At 34.1% G+C, this 12,784-nt stretch overlaps 1 protein-coding gene across 3 annotated transcripts in view; it reads right to left on the bottom strand.

Annotated features, from left to right (window-relative positions):
- The window catches only part of MMS22L (MMS22 like, DNA repair protein), a 148,609-nt gene that overhangs the window by 119,784 nt on the left and 16,041 nt on the right, over positions 1 to 12,784 (bottom strand). For all 3 annotated transcript variants that reach the window (XM_064360823.1, XM_012444264.3, XM_012444265.2), the window contains exons 9-10: positions 12,280 to 12,393; positions 4,218 to 4,394 (exon numbers count right to left, since the gene is read on the bottom strand). In XM_064360823.1, the coding sequence (XP_064216893.1) occupies positions 4,218 to 4,394; positions 12,280 to 12,393 (291 nt within the window). The remainder of the gene's footprint in view (positions 1 to 4,217; positions 4,395 to 12,279; positions 12,394 to 12,784) is intronic.

The raw sequence follows: 12,784 nt of genomic DNA, 5'->3' as shown, positions 1-12,784 counted from the left end.
GCAACTTTCATTTTAAGGTTACATTTCACACTTTTATCTAGTTACTATTTCAGATGTTTCAGAGATGAGCATCAGCTAGCCTGACTGATTGTACTAAGTTCTGGGTACAGAAAACACTGTTAGAACTGACCCCCTGCAATGCCCGGAAGTAATTTTCCTTTTTAAACTATATTTGGTTTTAAACAGATGAGTAGAATTGTGAGAGTAACCCACTCTCATCTTGGTTGAGAGAAAACCATTAAATAGAAATGTATGAAAATCTAATGACTCTAATATAAAAAGTGAGATACCAAATTTTTCTTATAGGCCTACACTAAGAAATTGGCTGCTTTGTGAGTTAAATCCATTATAGCTTTGTGATTTAAATCCACTACAGGTTTACATTTTAAATCTATTTAAAATGTAAAGATTTCACATTAACCTTCAGGGCAAAGCAGTTCACATTTAAAAACTGAAACATCTCCACACTGCTACAAGATTAGAGATATTTCTCTGGTGAAGAACATATGACTAGCCATTATTACTTCATATCATCTCTCACTCCAGATTACTCTTTAGTAGAATAAAACATGCTTACAACACAGTCATTTTCTCTGCTGTAGTTGGTTAATATATCATAAGGAGGAAAAAAAAAAGAATTTTCAAAATTCTAATCTAAATAGATCCCAGACCCAAATTAACATCTTATATAATCTCTCAGAAACAACATGTCAACATGCCTCTATGTTCATAGCTTAGAATGACTATCTGATTTGTCAGTTAAACTGAAACACTTTGAGGATAAAAGTAAAAATTAACCAGTTAGGATAAATAGATAATAGGTATCAACTGGGACTGTCTGTACCTGGCAAACTGGAACACATGGTTACCCTATCAAAGACCTATTCAGAAGAGGCAATCCTTAGGAGAACTCTAATATCAAGTTTATCTAAGAGATAAAATAGGGTGATATTTAACCACAGTGTATCTCAATTTCTTTAGCTGTAAAACAAATCTATTACCCTCTCACCTACTTTATATTTCACTGAGATAATATACAGTAACTACGAAATAATAAATATGTTACAAAATGCAGCACATATTTTACCCCTAATGAAAACTATTATTACCTAGAGAGCTTGTTTTTCTTTAAAAGCCTTTAAGAAATCCAGAAATATTTAAAACTCTTTGAGGACTCATATGTAAAGGCAAAGTTTATTTTACATGTACATATACACATATATACTACATATCCTCATCATTTTATCATATGCAAGGTTCTTTTTCAATTAATTATCAGAGCCTTTTCTTTTAAAATCTTCTACATAAAATATGTGATTTTAAAAAATAAAAGTATCTTGGCAAAAGAAAATCACACAGGAGCTGCTGACAAATATTAGAAGACACAAGTTAAGCTATTTTAAACATAGACAATTCATTTACTACCTTGATTCAGAGTAAATAAAAGCAATAATCTCCTCTGGAGTTCTCTGTATGAAATAGAAGAGTGATTTCAGCACTGATACCATGGGTGGTTATATCGATGCAATTCAATATTACAATAGCAATGATATATATTAATGTGACTAGATTGCCTACCACACTGAGAATATCTGGGGGGGGTCAATATCAACTAATATATTGAAATATACTATGCACTCAAATAAGTTTTAATACAGTTCCAACAAGTATTAATAACCTAAAAGAATATTCCTTAAAGCAAGAAGTAGTACAGTCTGACAGGGTGCGGTGGCTCACACTTGTAATGCCAGCACTTTTGGGAGGCCGAGGCAGGCGGATCACCTGAGGTCAGGAGTTTGACACTAGCCTGGCCAACATGGTGAAACTCCATCTCTACTAAAAACACAAAAATTATCTGGGCGCGGTGATGTGTGCCTGTAAGCCCAGCTACTCGGGAGGCTGAAACAGGAGAGTTGCTTGAACCCGGGAGGCAGAGGTTGCAGCAAGCCAAGATTGTGCCACTGCACTCCAACCTGGGTGACAGTGAGATTCAATCTCAATTAAAAAAGAAAAAAAGTAGTACTATCTATTTCATGTGTATCCTCTCACAGGCACCTAATATTATGTTAATACTTAAAAGGAACTCAGAAATGCTTAATTGCCATATTTACTTAGATGGATTAAAATGAGAAATATATACTTGGAGGAACTAAAGTTCCTCCAACTAAAGCTGGAAAGGAAGAGAAATGCAAATGCTTATGTTAAGACCTTAGAATCATAGGTAATTTTTTTTAGTTCCTTTAATATTGTTCTAGTATTCTAATAATTAAAATATTTGAAATCACATTAACTCCACAAAAACACTGAATAAAAAAGCTAGTAATAACGGCAATTGCTAAAATTTATTATTTACTCTGTATTGGCATGGTAAATACACATGGATACAAACAAAAACACATAATTATTTTCAGTGAGAAGTTCATTGACTTTTCTCAATAAATTGGTAGAATACTTAAATACATGGATATTGAGCTGTGTGTGAACTTCTCAGACCAATGTCTGACTTATTTCACTGTATCCTAGGGTCTCCTAAAGGGTCTTTTATTATTAGGCGGATTATTTAAAGGACTTTTTGAGACCCTTTCCATTTCTATGATGCTATGTTAATATTAACCCTCAGATTCCCTAGATGACTTCTCAAAGCTGGGTCTATCCAATATTCCAAAGAGGAAAATCCATCAAGCCTATCAAAGAATATATTTCATAAAGCAATGGTTCCCATTCCTCTTAGAAGATGAGAACCAAGGAACTTTTTAAAAATCAGGATTTCTGGCCGGGCGCGGTGGCTCAAGCCTGTAATCCCAGCACTTTGGGAGGCCGAGGCGGGTGGATCACGAGGTCAAGAGATCGAGACCATCCTGGTCAACATGGTGAAACCCCGTCTCTACTAATACAAAAAATTAGCTGGGCATGGTGGCGCGTGCCTGTAATCCCAGCTACTCAGGAGGCTGAGGCAGGAGAATTGCCTGAACCCAGGAGGCGGAGATTGCGGTGAGCCGAGATCGCGCCATTGCGCTCCAGCCTGGGTATCAAGAGCGAAACTCCGTCTCAAAAAAAAAAAAAAAAAATCAGGATTTCCAAACTCCAAATCAGATTACTACGTCAGGATCTCCAGAGTTAATATCTAGATATCTGGATTTTTTTTTTTTTTTTGAGATGGTGTCTCACCCTGTTCCCCAGGATGGAATGCAATGGCGTGATCTCCACTCACCATAACCTCCATCTCCTGGGTTCAAGTGATTCTCCTGCCTCTGTCTCCCAAGTATCATGTACATCACCATGCCCTGCTAGTTTCTGAATTTTTAGTAGAGACAATGTTTCACCACGTTGACCAGGCTGGTGTCGAACTCCTGATCTCAAGTGATCCACCCACCTTGGCCTCCCAAAGTGCTGGGATTATAGGTGTAAGCCACCATGCCTGGCCTAGATACTTGGATTTTTTAAAAATCACAAGTAAGTCTAATGATCAGCCAGGTTTGGGAACCACTACCATAAAAAAGACCAATTTTGAAAATATAGACACATTTGCTTCATGATTCTAGATGTTTATTTTATGGAACTGATAGGCTGATTTAATAATATAATACTATTAATTTCTGAATATGGTAGAAATTGTATAAAAATAGGTTTTCAAAGTAGAAATCTATTAGCTGGCTTTATTCATAGGGTTTTTTAAGTAACACTGTAAAAAATGTTTCTAATGAGAAATTAATATACTAGTTAAAATCTATTTGAAGCAAAATTCACAGTTGTTTAATAAATTATCTTAGCAAAAAGCTTCACTAGAGAAGTGTTATTCTCAAGTACTTTTACTAAATTATTCACAAAAGTAAGTAATTCATTCCTCGAGATATTTCTTTGCCAATCTTAACAGATTTTAAAACTAGAAGGAAACTTTGTGAAAATCCAACTCCATGATTTTTTGTTAAGGGAAGACAGGGTTGGAAAGGTTTAAGTAATTTGCTCAGGGTCGCACAATTGCTCAGTAGAACGGCCAGGACTATATACCAAACCTTCCACAATTTCCCTTTTTTAAATTAATTAAAACATAAACTTTATAATTTTTCAAGATGTTTACAGAAACATTATACACAGATATAAATAACTTATCTCTGTGATTGTAATTTGACTTGTTTCTGCTCACTTACTTTCTAATTTGTCCAAATAATACATATTAATTGACAATATAAGCAAGTTTTTAAAAAATGAAGTCTTACCATTTCATCTAGTACTCCATGGCGATCAAACTGGTAAAATGATGCTACATGAGTAATAATCCACCAACTAAAACCTAATGGATCCCTGGACTGGATTACAGGCATAGAGGGTCTTCTTCGGTCACTTGATTTTTCAAACAGTGTTTTAAGTAGTTTATTCAACCAGGTCCAGAATGACTATAGAAACAGAGGTAATTTGATTCGATTAAATTAAGACAGTTTCAATAGCCTTTGATTTAGTGTTTTTTCTCTATTTTTATAATAAAGCATACAAAAAAGACAATACAAAATACACATATAAAACTTAAATAATAAAAATACCCAGGTTAAGAATCAGAACTAACTAGTACTTTAGAAGTACTCTACTTCTTCTTCCTCCATCCAGGGGTAACAATTTTGCTTACTTTCATAATCAATCATTTCCCTCATTTGCCACACAGGTACATAAGCCTATATTACATATTGGGTGGCTTCATCTGTGTTTTCGTTTTTTTTAAATGCATGTCTGTATTCTTAAGCAGCTTGTTTCTAATTCTTTTGTAACTTGCTTCATTAATATGGATGAGTTTCTGAACTCATCCATATTAATGAAAACAGCCATAATTCATTGCAATATTCCTGTATATGACTATATGATAAAACATTCAATCCCCAATTCCAGAACATTTAGTGAGTTTTAGTAGGTTTTTTTCCTAGGTATTTTATGTAAATATTCAAGTTCTTAGATAAAGTTGTTAACAGTATCTCTTACCTTTCTAATGTACATAGAACTGAAGTCATGTTCCTTTTTATATTTCTAGTTAGTATTTAGTATTTTTGTAATCATCTTCAGTAAAATTGTCCAATTTTAGTTATCAATATGAAGAACCAACTTTTGGCTCATTTTATCCTTTTTATTGTTTTAATATCATAATATTTTATTATTTTAATAATTTTCTTCCTTTTACTTTCTTTGGGTTTACTATGAAGGGGTTATTTCCAACATCTTGAGATAAATTCTTAGTTCATTAATTTTCAATATTTTTCTCTCATATTTGCATTTAAAGTTACAAATTTCCCTCTAATTACAACTTTAGCTGTAGTCCCAAAGCTTTAGCTTATAGAATGTGATTTACTTCAGAATATTACCTAATTTCCATTATCTCTTCCTTAACCTGAGTTATTTAGAAATATATTTTATTATTTCTATGCATGTATATTTCTCCTTGAAAATCTGTCAATTTTAAATTCCTATAGTTAACATCATGTTATTAGTCACATGCAGATTTAAATTTGTATTATTGATAAAGCAAACATTTCATCACTATAAAACAACTTAATGCTTTTTTGTTTTAAAGTCAAAATTTTTCCAGTATTTGTTTAATTTCACTTTCCTGTATCTTTTGTATCAATTTTAAACCTTGACATATTGTTTTAGATATATCTTTTGTAAACCAGCTTACAATCTATCCTGACATTATCTTTTAAATGGAGCTTTTAGTAGTATAATTGCAGGTAATATGACTAATATATTTAGTTTTAAATCTACAATCTTATTCCATATTTGTATTTGCATACCTACTGTATCTACCAACATCTCCTTCTTTGGGATTGAATATTTATTTTTTCCCATTCTACTACCTTGGAAGTTAAAAGGCCAACTTTTCTTATTTTACTGATGATCTTAGAAATAACAGCATATATCCAAATGTCCTGGTAAGTTAATACAGACCTTTCTCTTAGACAAAATAAGGACCTTAAAAGACTCTAGCTCATTTATGCCCTACTCACTTCAGATGTCATTACTACATGCTTTAGCTCTATTTTTAAATTCCAATAAATTACTGATTTATACAAAACATTTACCACTTTCTTTGCTCTTTACTCCTTCTACATGTCAGATTTCCCATTTTGGCATCACTGTCCTTTTGCCTAAATATCCTTCAGGACTCCTTTCAATGTCGCTTCATTTAAAATAGCTTTATTTTACCTCACTTTTGAAAATATTGATAAAGAATTTTAGGTTGACAAATATTGTTTTGATACAATAAGGATATCATTCCTACTGGCCTCCATTGTTGTTGAGAAGTCATGTGTCCATCTAACTGTCACTCTTTTAAAGGTAGTATATTGACCAGTTGTGGTAGCTCACACCTGCAATCATAGCACTTTGGGAGGCCAAGGCAGAAGGACTGCTTGAGGTCAGGTGTTTGAGACCAGCCTGAGCAGCACCAGTGAGGCCCTGTCTCTACAAAAAATAAATTAGCCGGGTGTGGCAGCATGCATTTGTACTCCCAGCTACTAGGAAGTCAGAGGCAGGAGGATCACTTGAGCTGAAGAAGTTGAGGCTGCAGTGAGCCGTGACCACACCATTGCACTCCAGGTTAGGTGACAGAGTGAGACCTTCTCTCTAAAAAAAATAAAGTAACACATTTTTCTGTCTAATGTTATAAATTTCTTTGTCTTTGGTCTTCTGTGATTCCACTGTGATGTATCTGGGTGTGTTTTTTCTCTTTATTTACCCTATGTGGGTTCATTGAATTTATCTGATTAGCTTTCATTAACATTCGAAATTTTTCATTTTTTTCTTCAAATGTTTTCACTGTTCCACTTTGTAACTATAATTAGAAGTATATTAGACATCCTCTCTATTCTTCATGTCTCTTAACCACTCTTTCATGTTTTCCATTTTTCTTTGTATTATAATGTGCACAATAGATCTTATTGAAAATTAGCCTACTATATCATTATGCAGCAATCATAAGATGCATTTAGCTATCACATCATTTAATCTGTAAATTTCCTCAGCTTCCTTTAATCTGTAAGAGTTCCTGAGATTATATCATTCATAACCTTGATATTTTTAAAGAGTATAGGCCAGTTATTTAGGTTTGTCTGACATTACACATTTTATTCCCTTTTGTGGGGGGAGGGTCCTACTCTGTTGCCCAGGCTCCAGGCAGTGATGCAAAATCCTGAGCTCAAGTGATCATCCCACCTCAGCCTCCCAGTAGCTGTGACCACAGGCATGCCACCACCACACATAAGTAATCCTGTTTGTTTTTTGTAAAGACAAGGTCTCTATGTTACCTGGTCTTGAACTCCTGGGCTCAAGAGAGCCTCCCACCTAAGCCTCCCAAATTGCTGGGGTTACAGCCATGAGCCACCACACCCAGACTATTTTTGTTCTTTCAAGGCATCATATTGGTGGCACATGGTATTAATCTGTCCTATTACTAGTTAACTTTGATTATGTGGTTAAGGTAGTACCTGCTACATTTTCTGTACTATAATTATTTTCCTTTTTATAATTGATAAATATTATGTAAAGATCTTAGCAAACTATGTTAATATGCCGTTCATCAGTTTTGTCCATGACTTTAAGCATTCACTGAGGATTCTTGCCTGAAACAATTACCATGGAAGTTATAAAATGGTGATTTTCTAATTCCATCATGACTCTACATTTTTTAGGAAAAGCTTCCCTTTTCCCAATTTGTATCAATAGGGATCACAGATTCTTAACAGATTACAATCCTTTACTATTTTGTAGCTCAAATTTCCTAGGTTTAGCCTATAGACCTTAAGGCTAGCTCCTGTGTCCTTCTGACATGTACTCATCATTTTTTGAGCACTTCCTTAGTTTCTGGTACAAGATGTTTCAGGCTCATGTTTACGTTCCATGCCTCATCCTATAATCAGTCATTTATTCAAGACTCTTGTTTCCTTTCACTATAGAATGGTTATTTTGAAACTAAGATATAGCTAAAATATGTATACTGTTACTCAGATATCACTGCTTGTAAGCCTACCTAGTGAAAAAGGTAGGCAAATAGACGTATGCACACACACATATATATTTATAAGTAGTCCTATATATTAAAAAGAAATATTTCATACTATCTCAAATACTAATCCAACATATTGTGGTTCACACTGGCATTCCTTCTTGCCATATGTGTAGCTCAATTTCCCAAGACAGACAAACCTGACTCCATTTAGCCACAATGTGTTTATTAATTTGTCCAGTCTAAGAATACAAATATAATAGATCTAAAATTGCTAATCCTCACATAACAATGTAAAAAACAAATCTTGTAAGTGAAATATTTACAGTTCTTTATGATTTGTCTTTAGCCATATAATACAGTGTCAAAATAGTACATTGTAAAGTTACCTGGGTTAGTACTGCCAATCCTTGCAAAGAGTATTATTCTTTTAAAATACATTTAAGTTCAGTTGTTTCTGCCTTCAGACTTGGACTCAGGCTGGAAATTACACCATTGGCCTCTGGTTTGCAGGCCTGTGGACTGAGACTAGAAACTATATCATCAGCTCCTCTGGGTCTTCAGCTTGCCAACCTCAGATTCAGGACTTCTTAGCCTCCATAACTCTGTGAGCCAATTCATTATAATAAATCTTATATATCTATATATTCTAATGGTTCTGTTTCTCCAGAGAACACACACTAATACAGAACAATACTTCAGAGTACAGATATACCATGGTTTGCTCAACCACTCTTTTTTATGTATGGAAATTTACTTTCTACTATTATGCTATTATAAAAACAATTCTGCAATAAATAAACTTATGCATATGCATTTTAATTTTGGAAGGTACACATTTAGGGTAAATGCCTGGAAGTGGGATTGCTAGGGTCAAAGTTATTAAATCCTTGGCTCACACTTTTTCATTGAGTCATTTTAAATGCTCCATTGATGTCTGGCTATAAGCTGATTTCAAGAAGTCTAGCACCAATAAAATTATTTTGCTCTTATAAGTTATTTGGTCTTCGTTCCTAGAGAACTTGGAGATGTTTTATGTTTAAAGTCAAACAGATTTAGTAAGACATGTCTTATGGTGGATTGCTTGGGGTTAATCTTTCAAGTTATCCAGTAGGCCCTTTCAACATATAGATTTAGATCTTTTATTTCTGGGAAGTTTCCTTTGATTATAGTTTTTAATAGTAGCTATATCCCATTGTTGTTTTCTTTTCTAGGGATTGCATTTATATATATGGTTATTTTGTCTCTGCCAATCTTCCATCTCAACCATTTTCTCACAAACTCTTTATATTTATCTCATTTTTATTCCCTTTTCAACCTTTCTTCTATAAGCCTTATTAAATTTTCATTTATGTCCATTCTCCCTTAGTCATCTTGTAATTTAGTCAATTCTGATATAATGTTCCTCTTCCTATTTCTTTCTTGCATTCAATGTACTCTTTCCATCCATCTTGGTTTTCTGTCCATTTGTTTTTAACATTTGAGTATCTTATTCAAGGTGTTCTTCTATAACCTCAGATGTAGTCTGAACAGACAAGCTAATTCAATCTGCAGTGTTGTCACTGTCTTCTTTCTGCTTTATAGTTGTTTCTGGGGGAGAGGGTACCATCAACTAAAGTATATCAAATCTGTTTTCTTCTAGTAACTTATAAAGGTCTAGTTTTAGTCTGTTCGTTTTGTAGATTAGGACTAGCTTAAAAGATTCTTAATTCAGGGGCACCTTCTTTTGACAATGCAGCGAAGTCCCATTTCTTTGCTGAATTTACTTTCCTTTTTTTTGTTGTTGTTTTTTGGTGGTGGAAGTGGGTATGAGTCCTTTGATTTATTCTTTATTTTGGTGGTGGTGTTTTAAGACCCTAAATTTTCTGCTTTCTCTTCTGGCCCCCTTCATCACCCAATCACCAATAGGTACCATGACTCATTTTTGCCTTTTTACTCTACAGCAACTTCCATGTTGTATGGACACTTTTATGTTTCTTTCATATCATAAGTTCTCTGATCTACAAGAAAACTTTTTCAGTATCTTCACATTCTGGCAATGATTTTAAAGCAGTTCTATAACCACTGCTAGTTCTCTTCTCTGAGTAGTTTTTCTCAAGACTGTCCTGCCTTGTTAGAAAGGCCTTTGGTAAGAGCTTAAGTGGTTTTCTGTTTTTAAAATTGACAGTACTAAGCACACCTACTTGCAGTTATATAACATGAATGTTTTTGTGTACAGCTAACATTTGAACAACACGGGTTTGAAATGGATGGGTGAGTTTATACATGGATTTTCTTCCATCTCTACCACCCCTGAAGACAGCAAGACCAACCCCTCCTCTTCTTCCTCCTCCTTAGCCTACTCAACATGAAGATGAGGATGAAGACCTTTATGGTGACCTACTTCCACTTAATTAATAAGAAGTAAAGATTATCTTATGGTTTTAAAGTTTTATTTCTTCAGTTTATTTTACCATAAGAATACAGAATATAATACACATAACGCACAAAATATGTGTTAATTGTTTCTTTATGTTATTGGTAAGGACTACAGTCAACAGTAGGCTACTAATGGTTAAGTTCTGGGGAAGTCAAGAGTTACATGCAGCTTTCTGACTGCATGGGGCAGGGGGTCAGTACCCCTAACCCTCACATTGCTCAAGAGTTAACAGTAGATATATTTGATTTTGCTTTTCCGTATTTTGTTGGAAGGTTATGTAGGAAGATGTGAGTTTAGGCATCCATCCATTGTTCTTGGCTACCCAGAATTCAATGGCTTGAATTTTTTTTTTTCTTTTTTTCAAGACAGTGTCTTGCTTTGTCATCCAGGCTGCAGTACAGTGGCACAATCTTGGTTCACTGGAGCCTCGATATCCTGGGCTCAGTGGCTTGAAATCTTTAGGTAACATGAACTCAGTCTGTAAACCCACATAAGGACTAGAATACAATAAAAAATACACAGAAGCAATTTCAAGCTTCTGAAAAGCACCAGAGTTAAAGATAGTCAATTTTCCTTAAAAATCTAGTTTAGTTTCTAGTTCATCTTTCTGAGAGACCAGTTTTATGGATAATTGGTGTAGTTGTAGGCTACCAACTTGATCAATTCTGAACTTTGTTTTCTTTTCTTGTACCTTATAATGCCTGAAAGCCAAAGTTCAAGTTTATACAATTCAGCAACTGCCTCTAGGTTATGAAAAAAAATTTTTTACTCAATAATAAGCAAAAATATATTAAGTTTACACTTATTTGCTGCTAAAATAACTCAAAATAAATACAGCACTTGCAAACCTATAAAGATAGAGTTGAGATTAAAAAAAAAGATAGCAGGCTAGGACTGGTGGCTCATACCTGTAATGTTAGCACTTTGGAAGGCCAAGGCAGGTGGATTGCTTGAAGTGAGAAGTTCAAGACCAGCCTGGGAAACATGGTAAAACACCCTCTCTACTAAAAATAAAAAAATTAACTGGCCACAGTGGTGCATGCCTGTAATCTCAGCCACTCAGGAGACTAAGGCATGAAAATTGCTTGAACCTGGGAGGCGAAGGTTGCAGTGAGCTGAGATCGTGCAGAGGCAGAGGTTGTAATGAGCACTCTAGCCTGGGCAATACAGCAAGACTCTGTCTCAAAAAAAAAAAAAAAAAGGAAAGAAAAGATAGCACCATCCAAACCCCAAATTGCAGAAAATTGGAAAATTTTTAAATCCATGAAAAATCAAAAGTACCTTTTCATATAACATAAACCATTTTTAATGTTGTTTTACAAGAGACTGTTTTACTTAATTCTGCCTAGGGGTACTTCCCTTTTTCAATAACCTAAAGCATTTGAAATAAAATAAAGCCCTGATCTGACGACATGACTGCAACTGAAGTGAAAGAAAGTTTCTCATCTTCCCCTTTGTGTTTCTCTTCCTCCCTCCTTGAAATAAGATGCTATAAACTTAAGTAATAGAAGTCTGTTTTATGTTCGACAATTCTTCTAAATCTGCCATATTTCCTGACTAAAATGTTTTCTAAGTTACTAATGGGTATTAAATACCTTAGCCTAAAATATTTCTGATAGAACAACAACAACAAAACTTGAAAAAATAAGCATCAAACCTTGTACTACTCTTAGATTTTTCATATTACTAACTTCGGGCTAAAAATAATTAGGGTTGAAATGTAAATAGGCATTCAGTACTCAGTTACTGCTCTATTTGGTGGTTATTATTGCCTAATTATAAAAAAGGAAGTTAAAATTTTTCTCAGTCAAAATCACTGGATTAAATCAATATAAAAGTTAGTAACAATAACTAACACATCAATTTTCCAACTTACTTCTGAGAGAGACCATTTACTTCTGTGGTCTACAAGATGAATGAGTAGAATCCATAATTCTTTAATGCATGAACATGGACAATGGTGACTCATTAATGATTCAGAGGGCCTAACCTATAGAAAAGAACCAAAATGTGTTCATTATAAGACAGTAACAGAATTTTAAATACCACATAGCTTCCAAATACTTTTAAAAGAATGATTTAGATGACTTAAAATTTCTCAAATAAAATTATTTATTGAAAATGTGCCACTTCCATTTAACTTTTAAGATAAATTTCCATTTTAAAACCAAAAGTATAGAATAAATTAGATTTCAACTTAAAAAAACATTTAAATCATCTAGTCCAGTGGTCAGCAAACATTTTCCATAAAGGGCTACATAGGACATATTTAAGAGTTTGTTGGCAATACAGTCTCTGTCACAACTACTGAACTCTGCCATTTCAGTACAACAGTTGCAGATAACACATAAGAGAAATGGACGGGGTTATAGTCCAATAAA

The sequence above is a fragment of the Aotus nancymaae genome, unplaced genomic scaffold (genome assembly GCF_030222135.1).
Source record: "Aotus nancymaae isolate 86718 unplaced genomic scaffold, 86718_ANA_hifiasm-v0.15.2.pri h1tg000040l, whole genome shotgun sequence".
NCBI lineage: Eukaryota > Metazoa > Chordata > Mammalia > Primates > Aotidae > Aotus > Aotus nancymaae.
This window is presented reverse-complemented; position numbering and strand designations above follow the sequence as displayed.